This window comes from Leptodactylus fuscus, chromosome 4, assembly GCF_031893055.1.
Source record: "Leptodactylus fuscus isolate aLepFus1 chromosome 4, aLepFus1.hap2, whole genome shotgun sequence".
In the NCBI taxonomy this organism is placed as follows: Eukaryota; Metazoa; Chordata; class Amphibia; order Anura; family Leptodactylidae; genus Leptodactylus; species Leptodactylus fuscus.
This window is the reverse complement of record NC_134268.1, coordinates 54241374-54260484: the sequence shown is the minus strand read 5'-3', so window position 1 is coordinate 54260484 and position 19111 is coordinate 54241374. Positions and strand designations below refer to the sequence as shown.

At 40.6% G+C, this 19111-nt stretch overlaps 2 protein-coding genes across 2 annotated transcripts in view; both read right to left on the bottom strand.

The window, feature by feature from the left end:
- The window catches only part of LOC142200234 (uncharacterized), a 312476-nt gene that overhangs the window by 185041 nt on the left and 108324 nt on the right, over positions 1-19111 (bottom strand). The gene's annotated exons all lie outside the window — the stretch shown is intronic.
- The window catches only part of ASPH (aspartate beta-hydroxylase), a 116516-nt gene that overhangs the window by 17054 nt on the left and 80351 nt on the right, over positions 1-19111 (bottom strand). Inside the window, exons 19-21 of the mRNA XM_075270411.1 lie at positions 13531-13616; positions 5699-5785; positions 1333-1483 (exon numbers count right to left, since the gene is read on the bottom strand). Coding sequence (XP_075126512.1) covers positions 1333-1483; positions 5699-5785; positions 13531-13616 — 324 coding nt within the window. The remainder of the gene's footprint in view (positions 1-1332; positions 1484-5698; positions 5786-13530; positions 13617-19111) is intronic.

Here is a 19111-nt window from a genome sequence, read left to right as displayed (position 1 = left end):
CTTCACAGCATTCTCCCCAGAGAATTCTAATTCTCAACCACTAAAGATCTGAATGTTTTCATGGACTTTTAAGTGGTAGCTGAATGCGGATAAAAGCAGCCGTACACAACTTCAATTTTTCCTAATTATTCATAAATAATAAATGTGCGATACCCATCAATTGAGAATTTCTACTACTGACATGCATGTAATAATACACCTGAGTTCAGAATACAACTATAACATATACTGCGTAATCTCAAAACTCCCATGTCATTAAAGAAATGTAGCACCAATTTATTTTTTTAAAGCCAGATGGTGAAATATATCACTTATTTCTAATATGTTTTTCTATTCTGATTTTTAGATTAGATTTTTATTCTATTTTCTGTACATGATTTTAGAGGCCGCCATCTTGCTTGAGCCTTCCCTCTTCTCTCTTAACAGCATTTAGTGATATGCTTTGTAGTATAGCCATGGCCATGGCAAGCTATAGTCTGGAGCTGGTTTTCTAGACATGATCTGTGACAATCATCTATTGTCAGTAGACGAGAAGAGGAAACTCTACATCCTACTGGGAGAAGAAGAGACCACTGTGGAGATCGCTGCCCAATACGTGTCCAGCTGTCACCAAACAAGAGGAAGATGAGACTCCATGGACTGTTATACCCCAAACTACCCACCCCACCCCACCTCCCCATATAGCGGTCACCAACTAAGAGGAAGATGAGACTCCACAGACTGTTATACCCCAAATCAACCACACACCCCACCCCACCCCCCATACCTACCACTCACACACCTGACCCCAACTCCCCCCCCCCTTTACTAGCTTTGGCAATGCCAAATATCTATTCAGATGTGCAAATAAAGCTTACTTGATTTGATTTGATTTGGATGAAATGATGGGTCCCTATGGGTGTTATCTGTAGAAGTGTGAAAATCTATTGTGATACTGTCTGTATTGTTTGTGATGTAACTGAGGTCGCTGCTGCAATGAAAACCCCATTACATGGGAACATTACAGATACAGCCATGTAAACAAAGACCATCGGGGATGACCAGATTGGAGGCATTGGAAGTGACTGGGGATACAACAGTTGAATATTGCTTAATTTACACTTCTTAATATTAAAATTGCAGTAGACATGAGCAGTTCAGGAGACAAGTTTGGGGATGCTGGCTCTGTCCTGTTGAAAAATGAGTCCTGGGATACCTTGGAGAAATAGTCATACAACTCATTCCGTGACCAGATCAATGTAATGCTGAGATGTTGGCACATTTACAAGGAAACATATACAAGGAAACAACTGCTGTAAACATTGCTCTTTTTTATTTTTAGAGACATCTTACCCAGAAACTGCTGACGGTTGAATTTTCTTTTCAGTGCAGCTTTTACTAGATCTGCAGGAACATTGGGCAATCCGACCACTTCTTCATAAGATCCAATAGCACGCAACAGAATGTCATTGCTCCTCTGCTTCTCAGCCAAGTCATCTTCAGACTGAAAGGAAAATCAATGGAGAACGTTCTGTCTGTTTGCCATGTCTATGTTAGGCTCTACTCATATCTGAGGCTTAGCGGGATCCATTATATGACATATCTGATCAACATATAGCAGACCTAGTGACTTACAATGGGGTCTTAGAGGTTTCCCAGGTTCTGCCTTCAAGTATATCACTCCATGTTGTTATAAGTGTCAAAAAACTCAAGGAAAACCTTATGGAAAGTGTGATGTTGTTATAAGTATGTTCTGTATGTTCTGTTCTGATTACTTATTCTGCTTTGTCTGCCTAGCAACAGTGAGGTAGTAAGGGAGGAGGAGCTGAGCTTAGTGGAGGAGTTGTTAGACAGGGAGCCATGATGGAGCATGGAATAAAGTGTTCTGATCTACAAGAGTAACCATCTCATAGTGGACTTATTCCAGAAGACCTCCATCCTCACTACAACACTACAGAAAGCACCAAGGTAGATGTGCACAGAGCCTTATATATTATAAATAGGTTTTACATAGTTAGTAGGGTTGAAAAAAGACATATGTCCATCAGGTTTAACCAAGGGATGGGAAACAACAAGAGTGAAGGGACTAATGCAAGAAATAAATATTCTGTATATGGTTTTTATTTCCTTTCCTATCAAAAAGGGAGATGGGGTATCATAGGGTTCTTTCAATAGTGACCACATTGACTTTCCAGCAAAAATCAAAGGCCATTTTTCATTTTTTAAAAGATTTTTTGTAATGATAATAAATCATCTGTCAGCTCTTTATCCTTCTAATTTCCTCTTCATTTACCTTTCCCACATCTTGTCTTCCCTGCCCCCCCCCATGAAATGCCTGAACTAAATCAATATAGAGAAGATTCCTGGGTTCTAAGTAGTGATGTCCGTACTGTGACGTGACCGGTATTACTATACTATATGTTCTGCAGTACTATTGTCCAGCTCATAGGAAAGAGATTTTGGCCTTCTAAATAAAGGGTATTAATATTTCAGAAAAGGAAGATTTTTCATCGTGCAATATGAATTTCTAAAAGTTTCCAATATTCTTTATATATCCAGATCCACAAACAGCATTTATCACCTATACATAGTATAAATGATACATGTATGATTACTGTAGATCCCGCCACTGCGACCCCCGCAGATCACAAAAATGGGGGTCTCTGAGGCCCTTGTCTCAATGGAGAGGTGGTGCATATGCCATTTGTTCCATCGCTTCTATGGGACTATCTTTGTCAGAGACCAGAGCGATGACCACCCATGTACACTGCTACTACATTTCCAAAGGGACGGGTAGGGGTCCCAGCAAACATATATTTATCACCTACCCTTTGGACATGATGCCTTATAGGTGAACCCAGAACCAATGGTTCTTAGGATTTCTTTTATTACTGACTATCAGTGGAAGACAATATGTCCGGGTCATGTGATGATCGCACAGGGGCACAACTCACAGGGGTACAGGTACAGTACATGAACCTTTGTGTCCATCACATGACCAATAAGGTTATTACTGAATAAATGCAAGCAGAGGTCTTGAAAATTTCAAAGAAATGATACAGTGAGTGCACTCAAAAACTGTTTTACCAAAAATCTCTATTTGGTAAAACAGTAATCCGTTGCTAAATATAATAGGGAAGCATACACTGCCTAAAAACGCTGCCTGCAAGATGCCCAACAGCGGTGAATCAGCATTCATATATAGTTCCCAGGCACTGTTAGTTCAGGCATTCGAGCATATTCTATAGTTAAATACCAATGGATTGTGTCATTGTGAGTTTGTTATGACTGGCGCTGTTCTCTGTATCTGCAGCAAAGGACCAGCCAGGCAAACATCCCCCGACAGCCAGAGATAAAGAAATAACGCTGGATGACTCTCACAGGCTCTAGAGAGTACGCTGCCTGGCTAACAGCAACATATCCGGATTTTATTATGAAATGCATTTTGTACCACAGTACTATAAAGTAGGCAACAGCTCACATTGTGGAAGATATCACCTACCCAAATCACAAAATGCAGAGAGGACATGCCAAAAGAAGAGAACGAAATATTAGACATACTGGAATACACATACTACATAAGGCATATGCTGAGAGTATATATACACCAACAAAAAACATAAACCTGGTAAATCCAGGCTCGCTGCTCTGGTCCTGGTGACATGTCCTGTATTGATGATGTGCTATACTGTATATGCCCACGTGGTAGCTGCAGCAAGTCACAGACCTCAGTGTCGATGGCTGCATGTATGACATAAGACCACTGAGCTCAGTGCTTGGCTGCAGGAGTCTTGGGCATACATATGGCACGCCATCACTGTGGGGCAAATCATGCAGGCTGAGGACCACCAGAGTGACAGCAATGGAGGGGTGAAGGATTTACCAGGCATCCCCGTAAAAGTGAATGGAGCGCCAGTCACGGAAACACACTGGCACAAGTCCCAGTCCCATATTCCATTCACAAGTCCCTTAGAGGAACTTTCAGCCCCCCATCCTCCTGTTGGGTTGCCTTCAAATAATAACACAATGCTAAAGAGCAGAGTGTTGCATGTATGTTATATGTGATCAGATTAAGTATACAATGTTGGAGAAAGCAGGCCTGGATGGAAAGCAAGTAACACCTGCTAAAATGAGGAGTCGGACAAGGTAAGAGGAAGGGACAACTATTTGTTAGCTTGTACAGGAATTTAGTAAACAGTTCAATGACCGTGACATATATTAAAGATCCCTCCAGTAACAATTTCGTAGTGATCGTAGTCAGCCATATTATATTACCCCTATACTGTTGTAATAACTTTGTTTTAGATGGAGGAAACAACTATGAGATCATTCATAAAACTAATTAAAGTAATAATGTAACATCTATGTACATAAGAAAGAAAACAAAATAGACACAGCAGATAAGGTGAAATGAAAAGTGTATTTACCCATGTTCAGATGAGCAACAATTCAATCCCTTGAGGAGCTGAGCAAAGTGATAGCATGTAAATCCACATAGATACCCTTCCCACAACAACCAAAAGGGACAAGGACAAGTGTACAGCAGAGAAACAAGAGGTAGATATCAGACAACTTCCAGTATGGATGGAGGGTGCATGGACAAGCAGGTGTGATGGCTTATAGAGCTGTGTAAAAGGTGGCTATGCAGTGATACAGAATTATGGTAATATATATAATCCTGACTGGCTGCTGTAGTCACTAGAGAGTGTTACCTGCATATAGATTTATTATGGAATTCAATGGAGAATCAGTATGCAGTTAGATCTCTGGCTCCCTCTAGTGGTGGCTGAAGGCAGATATAACTCTATCAAGTAAGTGGTCACTAACCAGTCAAGTAACCTTACATAAGAAAATAGTTTCAAATAAGAAACTTTGTAATACATTAGCAGAAAATAATGCCTCTTTCCCCACATAGGCTCTTTTCCTTCTAACTCCCCTGAAATATCTGCTGATTCCACCTTGGTCTTCCAAGATGGATGGCCAGCACACTGAAGTATCAAAGTAGGTGCGCCCGTAAATATCTATGGAAGGGAAAATTAATGGATTGGGAAGGCGGAACCAAGTAATAGAAGTGCATGATGCTGCAGCTACCAGTAAGTTTTCTATCTCACCTAGAGCTATATCAATATTTTGCAGAACTTCTCTATAATGTAGTCTACTTCTTAGTAAGTCTGTAGAATAGACATATAATGAACAGATTCTCTTGTTTTCTCCATGTGCTGTCTATCAGATTATAGCATCTAGTCTCTACCCACCAGCTCAGGGACAACAGAGCACTAGGGATTGAGCCATCATTGGGGAAAACTACAAAAATTGCAGACTGCATTTGATGGTAATAAATAGTGTAGATGGCAGCTTATACTGAAAAGTCAGATGAAAGTTTAGGTGCGCTTTAACTATGTATATGCAGGGGATTGAGAGAGCTGTATCAAAAAAATGTAAGTACAACCGCTCTAAAGATATAAGAACAGATCAAAACAAAAATTTTGACCTTTTTAGATGTAAAAAAATGGTATTAAGATTTGGATTCCCTTGAAGATCAGTTATTACAGCGCAGCAGACATTCAGATGTCATTTGAAGGACTAAGCAAGGAAAACAAGGTTAGAAAGGATTTTCTAAGATACTCGTAACTACTTACCCAAGAGATCAATTTTATGAGATAAACCAGACTGTACAGACAATGCAGCAAAATATTACATTTTTTCTAAAATAACGTACCTGAGCTTTTCCGTATCTGGCTCTTGGACTCTGGGGATACTTAGTCACCAGAAGTTCAAAAGCTTTTAAAGCATCTTCCACTTTCCCCTGTGAATCATAAAATAAAGGTAATTATTACAGCCAATATTACATGTAATGCACCAAGGAAAACAAGCCATATATCCACCCTGGCAAAACACACTAATAAGGCAAATGAAAGAGCGAGTGGGCAGAGGTGAGAGAGCTGTGCTTGGAATAAAGATCACTAAAATGACAGCTCACAGGTGGACGCGTCTGATAAACCTGCCGCATTAGAAACCGCTTGGCTGCCTCTGCTAAATATGGATCGTGATAGAAAATTCACCCTGGGATGAGTACAAATCAAATTATTCCACATCACCAGAGGTGGGTTAGCTCGGTGACCTTGTCTCCCTATCATCCAGAATCCCAGGTGTTGGCAAATAAACCAACAGTGAAAGAAAAGGATATGATTTAGTCATCCTATAAATAGACCCAAAATTCTCAGGGAGACATCTATTAAAACCTTGAAGCTTGGTAAGAACAGGCTACAGGTCACTTCTAGAACACCGAAAACTATAGACGGGACTTAAAGCAATCTTCATATTCACAATAAAACATTACAGCAAAAGCATAAAGTATACTACAGAATACCCGACATCATCTTTTCCAATCTCTCTGGTGATATTCCTCCAATTCCCCGTCTCCTCTTTATTTTTGTAAAATGGCCACCAGCTTCTTAGACTACTCTATGCACACTGTGCTGTGGCAGTCCAAGACACGCCCCCTGCTCTTGAATGGACCAATCTGAGGACAGGAGGAGTGTCTCAGACTTTCATAGAGTAGTCTAAGAAGCTGGTCCATGGTCATGTGAATAGCCCCATTCACATGTATTGATTTTATTGCAGCCATGTGAGAGCTGTAATAAAGAACTGCCCATTACTATTGGTCATATACATAGGGCTTAGGGCTGCATGCAAATGACAGTGAAAAAAAAATCTTTAAAAAAATATTTGTTTTTCAAGAGTGTGTAGTACATTTTGCATCAGTTTTCTGGCCATGTGTCAAATTTTAACATCCGTTTGTCCTTTGTTTATAGGGGGCATTCACACTACCGTCGGTGTCTGACAGCTAGTGTCTGATGCTAATGTCCGCGCAAAATCTTGCGTGGACATTAGCATCGGACACTAGCTGTGTCCGTTACATTTTGCATTGATTTACTGGGACATCGGGCGTGTTCTTTTACAGTCTGTGTCTATCCTTAAGTGATCGTTCAGAAAGATGTCCGATTTTTCAAGCGGACAGCAAAACCCTACACCGACGGTAGTGTGAACACCCCCTTAATGGTGAAAAAAACAGATAATCCCTTAGGGTATGTTCACATGGCGAAATTTGCATTCCGCGTGAGAACACTTCAGCGCGGCTAGCCGCGATGGGATGGCGATGCAGTGCATCAGCATCCAGTCGTGCTATTCTGCTCCAGATTAAGCCCAAAGAATGAGCCTAATTCGGAGGGAACCTCGTGCCGCAGACGCCACGGCTGAGTCAGCCGCAGAATCCGTGGTAAGATAGGGCAGCTCGCTTCTTTTTTCCGCTAATAGCTAGCGGAAAAAAGAAGCGAGCGTCTCCCTTTGAAGTCAATGGGAGCTGTTTTTGGAAGCGGATTTTGAGGCGGATTCCACGTAAAAATCCGCTCCAAAAAACTCTGTGTGAACATACCGTTAGACATGTATTGAGTCCATCAGGCCAGAAAATGGACAAAAAAACAGGACATATCCTATCTTTGTGTATTTTTCTGACCTGATACACCCAATACAGCTTCGGTACAAAAACAGACAAGTGTACATCTCTATCCATTGACTCCCATTGTTCAAAAAATCACATCCGTTTTTCACTGTCATGTGCATGGAACCTAAAAAAGCAGGGTATAATTTACATGTTTTTATTTTAATGTCTCCCTTAATGTTGATATGTCCTAGTCGATCACATGGCTATGCCAGGAGTATATACTGTTCTCATCTAATGACAGAATGATCCATGAACAGAATCGTATAGCCTGAGCCATTCATATGCAAAGAGAGAACCTGATGTATGACTTGTATACGGGAGCGAACGCTACAGAAATGAGAAATGCAATAACTATGACAAGATAACTCGTTCACCGCTCTGTTATTAACCGGCACAGCTGTTGCTTGGAGAATGACACATTCAGCTGATATACTGCAGCTAAATTCAGCCTGGAGCAAAGGCCGCCACGAAGGGAAAACGAATGCAGCTTTATTTTCATTTATGTCGCCTGGTTATGACTGGGAGATATGGTCAAATAGGATTACACTGTGTGCAATGTAAAGTGATCACTTAATCCAAGATCCCAGAAGAGGGACCCCGTAGTAATGTCTTTGTTTACCTTGCTGGATTACAGTCCTATTCAGTAATACAGCGGCCTCTTGGATATATTATTAGCATGCGCAGTACTTGCCAACATTTCACGCATATAGCAAACGCCTCTCACCCCTCTTATAGAAGACTCAGAGCCAGTATATAGATATATATTATTGGAATGAATGAGTTCACTTATGCCCATAATGTCAGTGCTCCTAGTGATGCGATATACTGTAATCTTGTTATTGCAAGCTCCTGAGACCAACATTGCTGGCTAGATGTGGTTTCCATTCACCACTCAGATGAACCCTGGTTTCACTATGGAGAAGCCAAGCACAATGCTAGGTTAGGGTTTCTTTGAAAATGCGTGAGCATCTACAACAGAATTATGATCCTGCATCAGATATTACTCACTTTACCCACTTCTGGATCAGGCCACTTTCAATGGTTCAGTTCTGGACATATTTTTGGGTATTTTTGTACATCGTGTTAAAAGGATTTTACCATTAAAACACTTTTTTTTCTGGTTGACACATAGGAATAGCCTTAAGAAAGGCTATTCTTCTACCTTTAGATGTCTTCTCCGTGCTGCCGTTCCGTAGAAGTCCCGGTTTTCGCCAGTATGCAAATGAGTTCTCTCACAGCACTGAGGGCAGGCCCTAGCACTCAAACAGCACTGGGGGCATCCCCGATGCAGCGAGAGATCTCTCTAGTGCCACATACATCTTCTTCAGGAACATTTTCTTCACACGTCTTCTTCCGGCGCAAGCGGTGAAACTTGTAGGCCTTGGGTAGAGCCAACTGCGTATGCCCACAGGCCACAAGAAAATGGCCACTTACTGTGTAAGCGGCCATTATTCTTGTGGCCGTGGGCATGCGCGAGGCCTACAAGTTTCATCACCTGTGCCAGAAGAAGATGCGTGAAGATGGCATTCCTGAAGAAGAGGGAGGTGTCGTTGGAGAGGTCTCTCGCAGCATTGGGGACGCCCCCTGTGCTGTTTGAGTGCTGGGGCCCGCCCCAGTGCAACGAGAGAACTCATTTGCATACCAGCAAAAACAGGTATTTCAGTGGCGCGGAGAAGACATCTAAAGGTAGGAGAAGAATAGTCTTTCTTAACCCTTTCACTGCCAGGCACGTACACTGTACGTGCTCCCAAGGTGGCACTTCAGTAGCCGAGGACGTACTTAGTACGTCCTCCCTACTAATGCTGATATCTCTAGACTGCATCAACATATCTTGATGCTTTAAAATGCATTTTAAAGAAGAGACTCTCATCTTTAAATTGATACCAGGGACTTGATGATTTTACTTACAGTCTTGGAGCCATTCACTGTTGAAAACACTATTTGGCATTGAGATCCAACTGCAGATCTCAATTCCCGACAGCGTTTCAACAGTGAATTTCTCCAAAACTGTACATCAAATCATCGAGTTCTTGATATCACTTTAAAGATGAGATTCTCCTCTTTAAAATGCAATTGAAAGCATCAAGATATGTTGATGCAGTCCAAAGATATAGAGCTCCAAAGTGTCCCCCCCCTCCTGTCTAAGCAAGCAATTTGCGATCTAACAAGAAAGGAAGAGGGACAAGGAGCAGCCCAGCAGAGAGAGAGAGAGACACAGAAACGATCTCTCTCTCTGCATAACTTGTATGTGACAGCAGGAGGGGGGTGGCAGGGACTCTATTGTCCCTATTAACCCTTCTCCTGCCAATCAGAGCGTATACTATACATTTGTCTCTGATTTGTCACATACAGTTATAATGTAATTCCCCCCTGAGCTTTACTAGTGGGGTATTCTTATGTTATACCTCCTGAACATAACCAGGAAGTTTGTTGGCACTGTGACCCAGACGTTTACCATTGTCCAGGTCGCAAGCCAAAAAAAAAAAAGTCGCACCAAACACTTACACAACATATACATAAAGTCGCAAATAAAGTTTACATTTCACCCAATCCCTGTCCTGTCTATACCTGAGCTTTCTACAGTAAAATATGTCTCTAGTGATGTCCGTTACACACTAAAATAATAGTAATAACGATTATAACTAGAGATGAACGTATAGATTGCTAACATTTTTATAGGGGGATGGAAAATAACATTTTTATGTAAAGTCCTATTTAATTTGCATGCACAAAATGGGATGGCGCATTTCTGCGATTTTGGCGATTCTTTAACACCCGCCCCTGTAAATATATACATGTGTGGTATGTATGAACTCCTCACATATTGCAGTTTTATGGACAGTACATTATGTTTGCAGAAAGGGATTTCTTGAGCCGCACTTTAGTGGCAAATTTGAATTTTTGCGCAATTTTTGCTAGCAATCTCTGTTTGCGGCAAAGTTGAATGAAGGTGGTTGTATATATAGAAACTATTAAATTGTGTTTTTATATACGGTATGCTGTGTACTCTGAAAAAAGTTAGATTTTGGTATCACAGTCACAGTTTGGTAGGTGCAGTATAGCTTTTTAACATATTAGTGAACAACAGCAAAATCCTGCTTGTCTTCTGTATTCGTGTTTTTGGGAGTCTGAGCTCTTGTTGTAGTTGATGTTTGCGGTACATATAGTATATATACACATTGTATACACCATAAGCTATTATTTTAAAAGTATTTTGCATATGAATGTGAGATTGAACATGAGTTTTAGGTGCAAATATGTGTTTTAGCGTATTTTTTCAAAAAATTATTTGTGTTGGTCGCAAAGTTGCATGAAGGTGAATGTGGCTATCGATGACCCATTAAGACATTTGTAATCTTCAGGTTGTCTACTTTCAAAAAATATATAGGGCTTAGGGGTTCACTTACTTTTCATGGTGTGTAATCCCTACATTTTATAGGATGATACTTTTTTAACATTTCCAGCTTCAAAGCAGAATTTTGTTCCTTCCAGTTCTAGCGATTTTCTGAAGACACGTGCATGCAGGTTCAGGCCATAGTGATATGTATGAACTCTGCACATGTTGAACTCTTATTTTTAGGAGGTTTGGTGCATTTAATTTTTTGTTTGGTTTCCGCTTTTAACAACTAATATACATTTATTTGCATTTTTTCATAAAACATTCACTTTAAATCAAAATTGCATGAAGGTGTCTGTTCGTATACAGTACCAAGTGGCATTCTGACAATGCTGCAGGTGTCTACTTTAAGAAAATATATAGGTATGGGGGGGTTGGATGCTTTTTTAATGTTGCAATTTAGGTTTGATTTGTCCATCTCAAAACTGTGAATATTGCTCTGGCTACTGGAGGTGCAAAATTTCCAGAGACCCTTGGCAGCGAAAAGGTTAAGGCTATTCCTACGTGTCAACCAAAAAAAAATGTGTTTTAATGATAAAATCCCTTTAAGGGTTGAACATTTTTTTTGTTTTATTTGTATTATTGCATGTTTTACTTTATTTTAACATTTGAGAAGATGTAAACAAAAATGGAGGGAAAACGTTGTATTTTTCCCATTTTTCATGTTTTTTTTCCTTAAGAACATAAAATGCTAATACAAAAATGTATAAAATAGCTCTTCCTATCCTTTATTGCAATTTTCTTTTTTTTTTTTTTTTTTTTTTTACATAAGAGACACTTATTGCCAGGGATGGGGCTAGAACCTGTGATGTGGGTGTAGTAGTGGCAATATTCCAGGGTTATGAATGATAACCTGTTTCCCTTAGTCCAAACAGCAGCACAACAGATGGGGTGGGGTATTCCTGCCCCTGTGTGTGGTTTAGGACAGGTGGAATTTTAATGAAATTAATTATAATAATTAACCCCCCCTATAAGAAGGTAAGAGGAACCTCCTCCCCTTGTGTTAGTTATAAAGTAAAAAAATAATAATAGCAAATATAGGGAGGGATTCCTGTGCTGCTGTTTGGACTAAGGGAAACAGGTTATCATTCATAACCCTCGATTTCCCCACGTCCAAACCGCAGCACAACAGATGGGGATGTAGCAAGATAACCCTTAGGGAGGGCCCCCTCGGCATACAGATGACAAAACATTTTGGTCGAAGGCGGTAGCCTCTGACCCTTTAAGGTCTAAACGGTAGTGTTTGACAAAAGTGGATTGAGATTGCGTAGCAGCGTAACAAATAACAAATATTCTACAAGGAGACCGAGTGTTTTTCCGCCCAAGAGGTAGACATTGCCTAATGGAATTGGCTTTAACAAAATCTGGAGGAGTAAACCCCTGAGATACAAAGGACAGCTTTATTGCTTCCTTGATCCATCTGGCTAATGTGGGTTTCTAGATCTTAAACCCCCTTGGATCGCCCTAAAAAGGAAACTAGTAAGTTTTTCCTCCTTCCTAAAACTCTTAGTATGTTCTAGGTAGATATGCAAGACTCTCACTAGATCTAGAGTTTGCCATTTCTCTTCCTCATGAGAGGAGGGGAAAGGAAAAAAGACAAAAGACTGGGATATAAACCCAGATCTATCTCTCAGAAAGAAAGAAAAAGAAGAATAAGAAGGCTCTAAGACACCTTCATCCAAACCATACAGGAGGCTAAAAAGTCTCCTCCACCTGTCCCACACAGGACAGAAAAAAACACAAGGGGAGGAGGTTCCTCTTACCTTCTTATAGGGGGGGTTAATTATTATAATTAATTTCATTAAAATTCCACCTGTCCTAAACCACACACAGGGGCAGGAATACCCCACCCCATCTGTTGTGCTGCGGTTTGGACGTGGGGAAAAAAAAAAAAAAAAAAATATATATATATATATATATATATATATATATATATAGATATATATATATATATATAGATATTTTGTTATTTTAATTTTTTTTCTAATTCTGTGGACATATTTGCCAGAGCCTCTTGAATTATACAAGAGAGCTGATTTGGGTCCTTTATGACACAGCAGCTCATACTGCTCCCGGACCCCAGTGGCCAAGTGACCACCAGGTCACACCAGGTCGAAAGGTGAGCCACATCATGGCGACTCCCATAGCTGTGTACCCATTGCTCATTGAGCGCTATATACATAGCAATTGGGAAGGCATGGACAGTAATAAACCATCTCTGCCTTCTCTATTGCAAGTCCGGCTGTAGTAACAGCCGGCTCCATGGTTCTGCAATTTTTCAATTTTCTGCAGTTGCTTAACACTGCAAGGAGGTAGAGAAGCATCCTAAAGGATCAAAACTGGACGCTCAATCATATATAGACTAAGGGCAGCCCAGAACCAGTTAAAGGGGAGGGTCTCTTTCAAAATCTATTAAGCTGGCCAAACACATTACGTTTTTGCTGGCGGAAATTCACCATGCGGATACCGTAAATGTTCGTTTGTGGTCAATGGCTGGCAGACTTTAGTCTGATAAAGACAGATCATCCATGCTGGATATGATCAGCCACCTCTTTCTCCTCCATAGTAGATAGACCATGGTAATGTATAATATAAAATCTGTGGCTAAAAGGAAATTTTTTGAAAAAAAACCCCTGTAATAATGACTTGCCTTTTTCCGTAGTTTCTCTGCAGCATCAAGTTCGGCCTTTATTGTTTTATCGAACTTATTCAGCAGCTTGGGCTTCTTTTTCTTGGCTGTAACAAAAGCCATATTCAGTATATGTATCAATTCAGGTTCAGCATACAATTACTATAAGTCTAGCTCCATGCTTAAAATGTATCTAAATTTCTGAACAACTTTTGATTTTCTGGCAATATTTGTGTTATTAATAAATTTTGTAAAATACTTTATTAACAAATTTTTGGCTCCTTTCTGTGAAATCCTCTTCTTGTTTATTTCTTTTGTTTTTCTATTGAAAGCTGAGATTTGTAAGGTATTTTGGTTGTCACTGGAGTATGGTCATACAGGCTGGAGGGAGTCACTAATCCAAGAAAGGGGAGTCTGGAGGGGGTCACTAATACAAGAAATTGGAAGCTCAAGGGAGTCACTAATCCAAGAAAGTGGAAGCTGGAGGGGGTCACTAATCCAAAAAAGTGGAAGCTGGAGGGGGTCACTAATCCAAGAAAGTGGAAGCTGGAGGGGGTCACTAATCCAAGAAAGGGGAGGCTGGAGGGGGTCACTAATCCAAGAAAGTGGAAGCTGGAGGGGGTCACTAATCCAAGAAAGGGGAGGCTGGAGGGAGTCACTAATACAAGAAAGTGGAGGCTGGAGGGGGTCACTAATCAAACAAAGTGGAGGCTGGAGGGGGTAATTTTAAGCAATTATATCTCAGGCAATATAAAACTTACTAAACCTAGAACAGTGCTTTGTGCCATAGAAAGATGAGCTTTCATATGACACCAAGTTTGCAGTTCTGCCTGTGTTGGTACTGGGAGCAGCTGCATATAAATATCCCAATCCAAACTGTGTTTTAACTGGTGATTTCTATGGAAATTTTACAGATACAATTACTGAAAATCTCATCTTTCATGACACCACAAGCACTGACCTATGTATTTCTGCATTATACAGAAGCCTGTCCCTGTACTTCTAGTGAAAGGAGAAACAAGGGAAAGAATAAAGATCTGCAGGATTTCACAGAAAGGAGCCATACTTTGGGGCAACACAGTGGCTCAGTGGTTAGCCCTGCAGCCTTGAAGCGCTGGAGTCCTGGGTTCGAATCCCCCAGGAACAACAGCTGCAAGGAGTTTGTATGTTCTCCCCATGTTTGAATGGATTTCCTCCTATACTACAAAAACATACCAATAGGAAAAAAAAGTACATTGTGAGCCCTATATGGGGCTCACAATCCACATAAAAAAAGAAAGGAACCATACCTTGTTAATAAAGTAGATTACAAAATGTATCAGTAACACAAATTCTGCCAGACAATCCAAAGTTGTTGAAAATTTTAACTTTAAATTCAGTTTTCAAATTTTAACACCATTTTTAACATGAATTTCTTAGACTATTTTAATAGGGATCAGTGTTCCATTTTTCTGATACAGAGGTAAACCTACATTTAAATCCACATACTGAAGATAAAGTAAAAATGTTAAATTCTGTAGAAGTTTTACTGTTATACATACAGTTTATACATTACAGTCAGCCATAAAACTATGTGCACGTAGTAAGCTCTTGGTGACCTATCGTTAGAATAGACTCCTATGATTAGAATTGACCATGAATGTTAGACCAGTGGGGACCTGTGGCCACCATCAGCTATTTGAAGGACCATAGGACTTGGCCACCTGATATTACGTTCATCGGTTACATGGTCTTCCTATGGTTGAGTCTCATTTAAGTGAATAGGGCTGAGTTACAATAACAAGTCCATCTGTTGCACAAAGTATGGCAATGGGAAGTATACAATATAAAGGCCATAGCGCTCGCCAAGTACCACCACCCCTTTAAACAGCTGGCTGGCAGGAGTTTTAGGATTCAGACCACCACAAATCTGATATGGATGTTTGGTTATATAGTCACAGAAAATATCTTTGAAGCTATATCTATGACGGGGATTTGGAGAACCAGCAGGACTGAGCCGATAGCATCTCTGTACATTGCATATAATATTAGCAGAATATGAGCAGAAGGAAAGCCTTAGCAGAAAGTAAGATGTCTAGCCCTAATAAAATGGTTGGGCAGCGAGTAGCCATAGTATGTGGGGAAACGCGGCTATGGAGATCTACCTGTGTACATCACATTTGGGTAATCTGCACATAATAGGAAAAATGGTCAATCTTCCCAGCAATGGACAGGGAAAAATATGTTTTCCATGGTTTATTATTCATGAGGTCTTGGAGGTGGTCAGTAGAATTTGCCCTTGCTAGTAGTGACCTTTAAGAAATTCTAAAATAGACCCAGATGTGCTTTAGATAACAATTTGTCCTTCACTTGAAAATCTCATTCTGAAGACTATACAATGGTTTCTTAAAGGGGTATTCCCATGTACATAATTATTTTTTAATTTGTAGATAATTAAAAGTTAAACATTTTTACAAATAAAAGTAATTAAACATTTTGCAAAGTTTTAAAGATTTTCTCTAAATATCTTGTGGTCACAATCATACATGTAGTGTCCCTGCCTGATATCCCAGCTACAATAAGAAAGTCATGGCTGGGTTCCTGACAAGTCCCAGACCATAGAAAGCTTCTGCATTAGTGGTCGTAACCATTGTCAACCGATCAAGACAACAGACTGTCAGCACTAAGAATGTTACAGAAAATCTTTAAAACTCTGCCGAATTTTTAATTACTTATATTTTAAAAAAATGTTTAACTTTTAATTATCTACAAATATAGATATGATTATGTACATGGGAATACCCCTTTAAGTTAGAAGTTAGAAGATTCATTTTGTCTTTAGATTCAATTGTTTCTATATATCTACTTAGAACAGTACATTGTACTTACATAACATCGTAACTGTATGAGCTGTGATGTCATGTGATTATCCTGTGGTGTCATGAGGGCAGGGCTATCCCATAATACAAGGTTTATAAAGTGGTGCTGTATTCTGTGTATGCAGCTTACAGATGGCGTATATACCAATACCCTACATACAATATTCTTCTACCAAATGGAAAATGTTACAACCACAGGCGCACAAAATAGGAAGTCTTAAGATTACCGCTTCCTTTTGTAATGCCTAACTGCTTAATTACCATTCTGTCTAATTAAGACAATTGAGGAGAGCTACTAAAGAATAAAGTAACGCTCCTTTTAATCTGACTTATTATCTGAAGGCTAATTAGAAAATGTGTGCAAAAGCTAATAATTTCATGTAATTAAATATTGATTTCTTTTCAGCATTAGATTAAGGAAGCACATGGTAATTTCTAGATTACCAGTCATTCAACATTTATCTAGAATTATGTAAATAGCTAATTAGTGATGTGTAATTAAGAGTTTAGCTGTTGCAGGATGGGATGGTAAACCTCATCTTACATTGCAGCGGACCACGTAACCCACCATTTATGAGGTCCCGAATAGGGCACAAACAATACAGTTTTGTTGTCGAGTTGAGAATGATGTGATTTAAAAAGTTTTTTTAAAGATTTGGGGACATATGCCACTGTATACATTGTAGAGGTACGTTTAGGAATATCCAGTGGCGTAACTAGGAATGGCGGGGCCTCGTGGCGAACTTTTGACATGCCCCCTCCCCCTCGCATTCCTGCGCTCTCTATTATGCCCCATAGTGGCCCCTGCACGCAGTATTATGCCCCACAGTGGCCCCAGTACACAATATTATGCCCCATAGTAGCCCCAGAACACAGTATTATGCCCCTTAGTAGCCCCAGTACACAGTACTATGCCCCATAGTGGCCCCAGTACACAGTATTATGTCCCATAGTGGCCCCTGCACACAGTATTATGTCCCATAGTGGCCCCTGCACACAGTATTATGCCCCACAGTGGCCCCAGTACACAGTATTATGCTCCACAATGGCCCCAGTACAGAGTATTATGCCCCATAGTAGTCCCAGTACACAGTATTATGCCCCTCAGTGGCCCCTGCACACAGTATTATCCCCCATAGTGGCCCCAGTACACAGTATTATGTCCCATAGTGGCCCCTGCACACAGTATTATGCCCAATAGCGGCCCCAGTACACAGTATTATGCCCCATAGTGGCCCCAGTACACAGTATTATGTCCCATAGTGGCCCCTGCACACAGTATTATGCCCCATAGTGGCCCCAGTACACAGTATTATGTCCCATAGTGGCCCCTGCACACAGTATTATGCCCCATAGTGGTCCCTGCACACAGTATTATGCCCCATAGTGGTCCCAGTACACAGTATTATGCCCCATAGTGGCCCCAGTACACAGTATTATGTCCCATAGTGGCCCCTGCACACGGTATTATGCCTTATAGTGGCCCTAGTACAGTCTTTTCAGACCCCAGAGTATAATAATCGGAGACCCAGGGGGGATAAAAACATAAAAAACATTGTCACTTACCTATCTCTAGCTCCGCTGCAGTCCTCGGTGGTGTCAGCCATCTTCAATAACGTCGGACATCACATGACCTGGGACGCAGGCACTGATCATGTGACGTCAAGAACTGCACACAACTAGGCCCGAAGCCTGTCTGGAACCCGGAGAGGTAAGTAACACAGTTTTTTATGTTCATTTACCTCCACCCGGCCTCCAATCATTATACTCAGGGTCTGAAAAGACCCCCGAGTATAATAATAGTGTTTGTGGGGCCCGTGGCGTCACTTAACGATTGTGGCCCCTGCCAGTAGCTCCAGTCGGTAATGACCTATTAAGAAAGATAAAAAACGCAGCGGTAGCGGCTGTCGCCGGGCCCCTAATGTCCCGGGCCCTGTGGCAGCTGCTGACACACCGAACTTAAAAACATAGAGCATAAACAACCCACAAAAATATCTCAAAGCTTCTGTGGAAAAGTCTACAAGTGAAAGAAATTGACTTGTGTGATTTTCTTTTATATTCCCTTTCTAACTACATTTTTTCGAGAAGTAGCAGTCAGAACTCTGAGGTTAAAGATTATTGGTGAAATAATGAGCCAAATCCATGTTATAGCTGTGGCCGGATGGAACGACTCTATCCATCATATGTATATGTGGTTACTCTACAAATATTGTGGGAAAAATAGTCAAACTGGGACACTTGTAACTCATGAAATATGACTGCCATATGAGCTATGACAACACAGCAGACACGTTTGTTAATATTTTAGCAGTTATGTAAAGCACATACAATCCTTATATTGGTTTCCAATGTATAGGCGTGTTATACTGTAGGTCATGAGAATAAAATGCAAATCTCCCCCCCCACACACACACACACGTGCGCAGTTACTGCGCACCATTGAATTTACCATAAGAAAACGGCTCACAGATAACTTGATTGCTGGAGCCACCTACTGGGCACTTTAAGAACATATTAACCATCAGTGAGGATTTCTATGTACTTTACAGCCCTTTTACACAGGCTCATAATCAAGTGAACAAGCGTTTGCAGACCATTGCCCAGTGGTGTAACTAAAGTCTCGTGGGCCTGGGTGCAATCTTTTGTTCGGGACCCCCTACCTCAACCCTACAGAGAATTCTTGATAGTGATGGTTAGGGTACTAAGGAGTTTAATCTTCCATAGAGTAGTTAGGGTAATCTGTG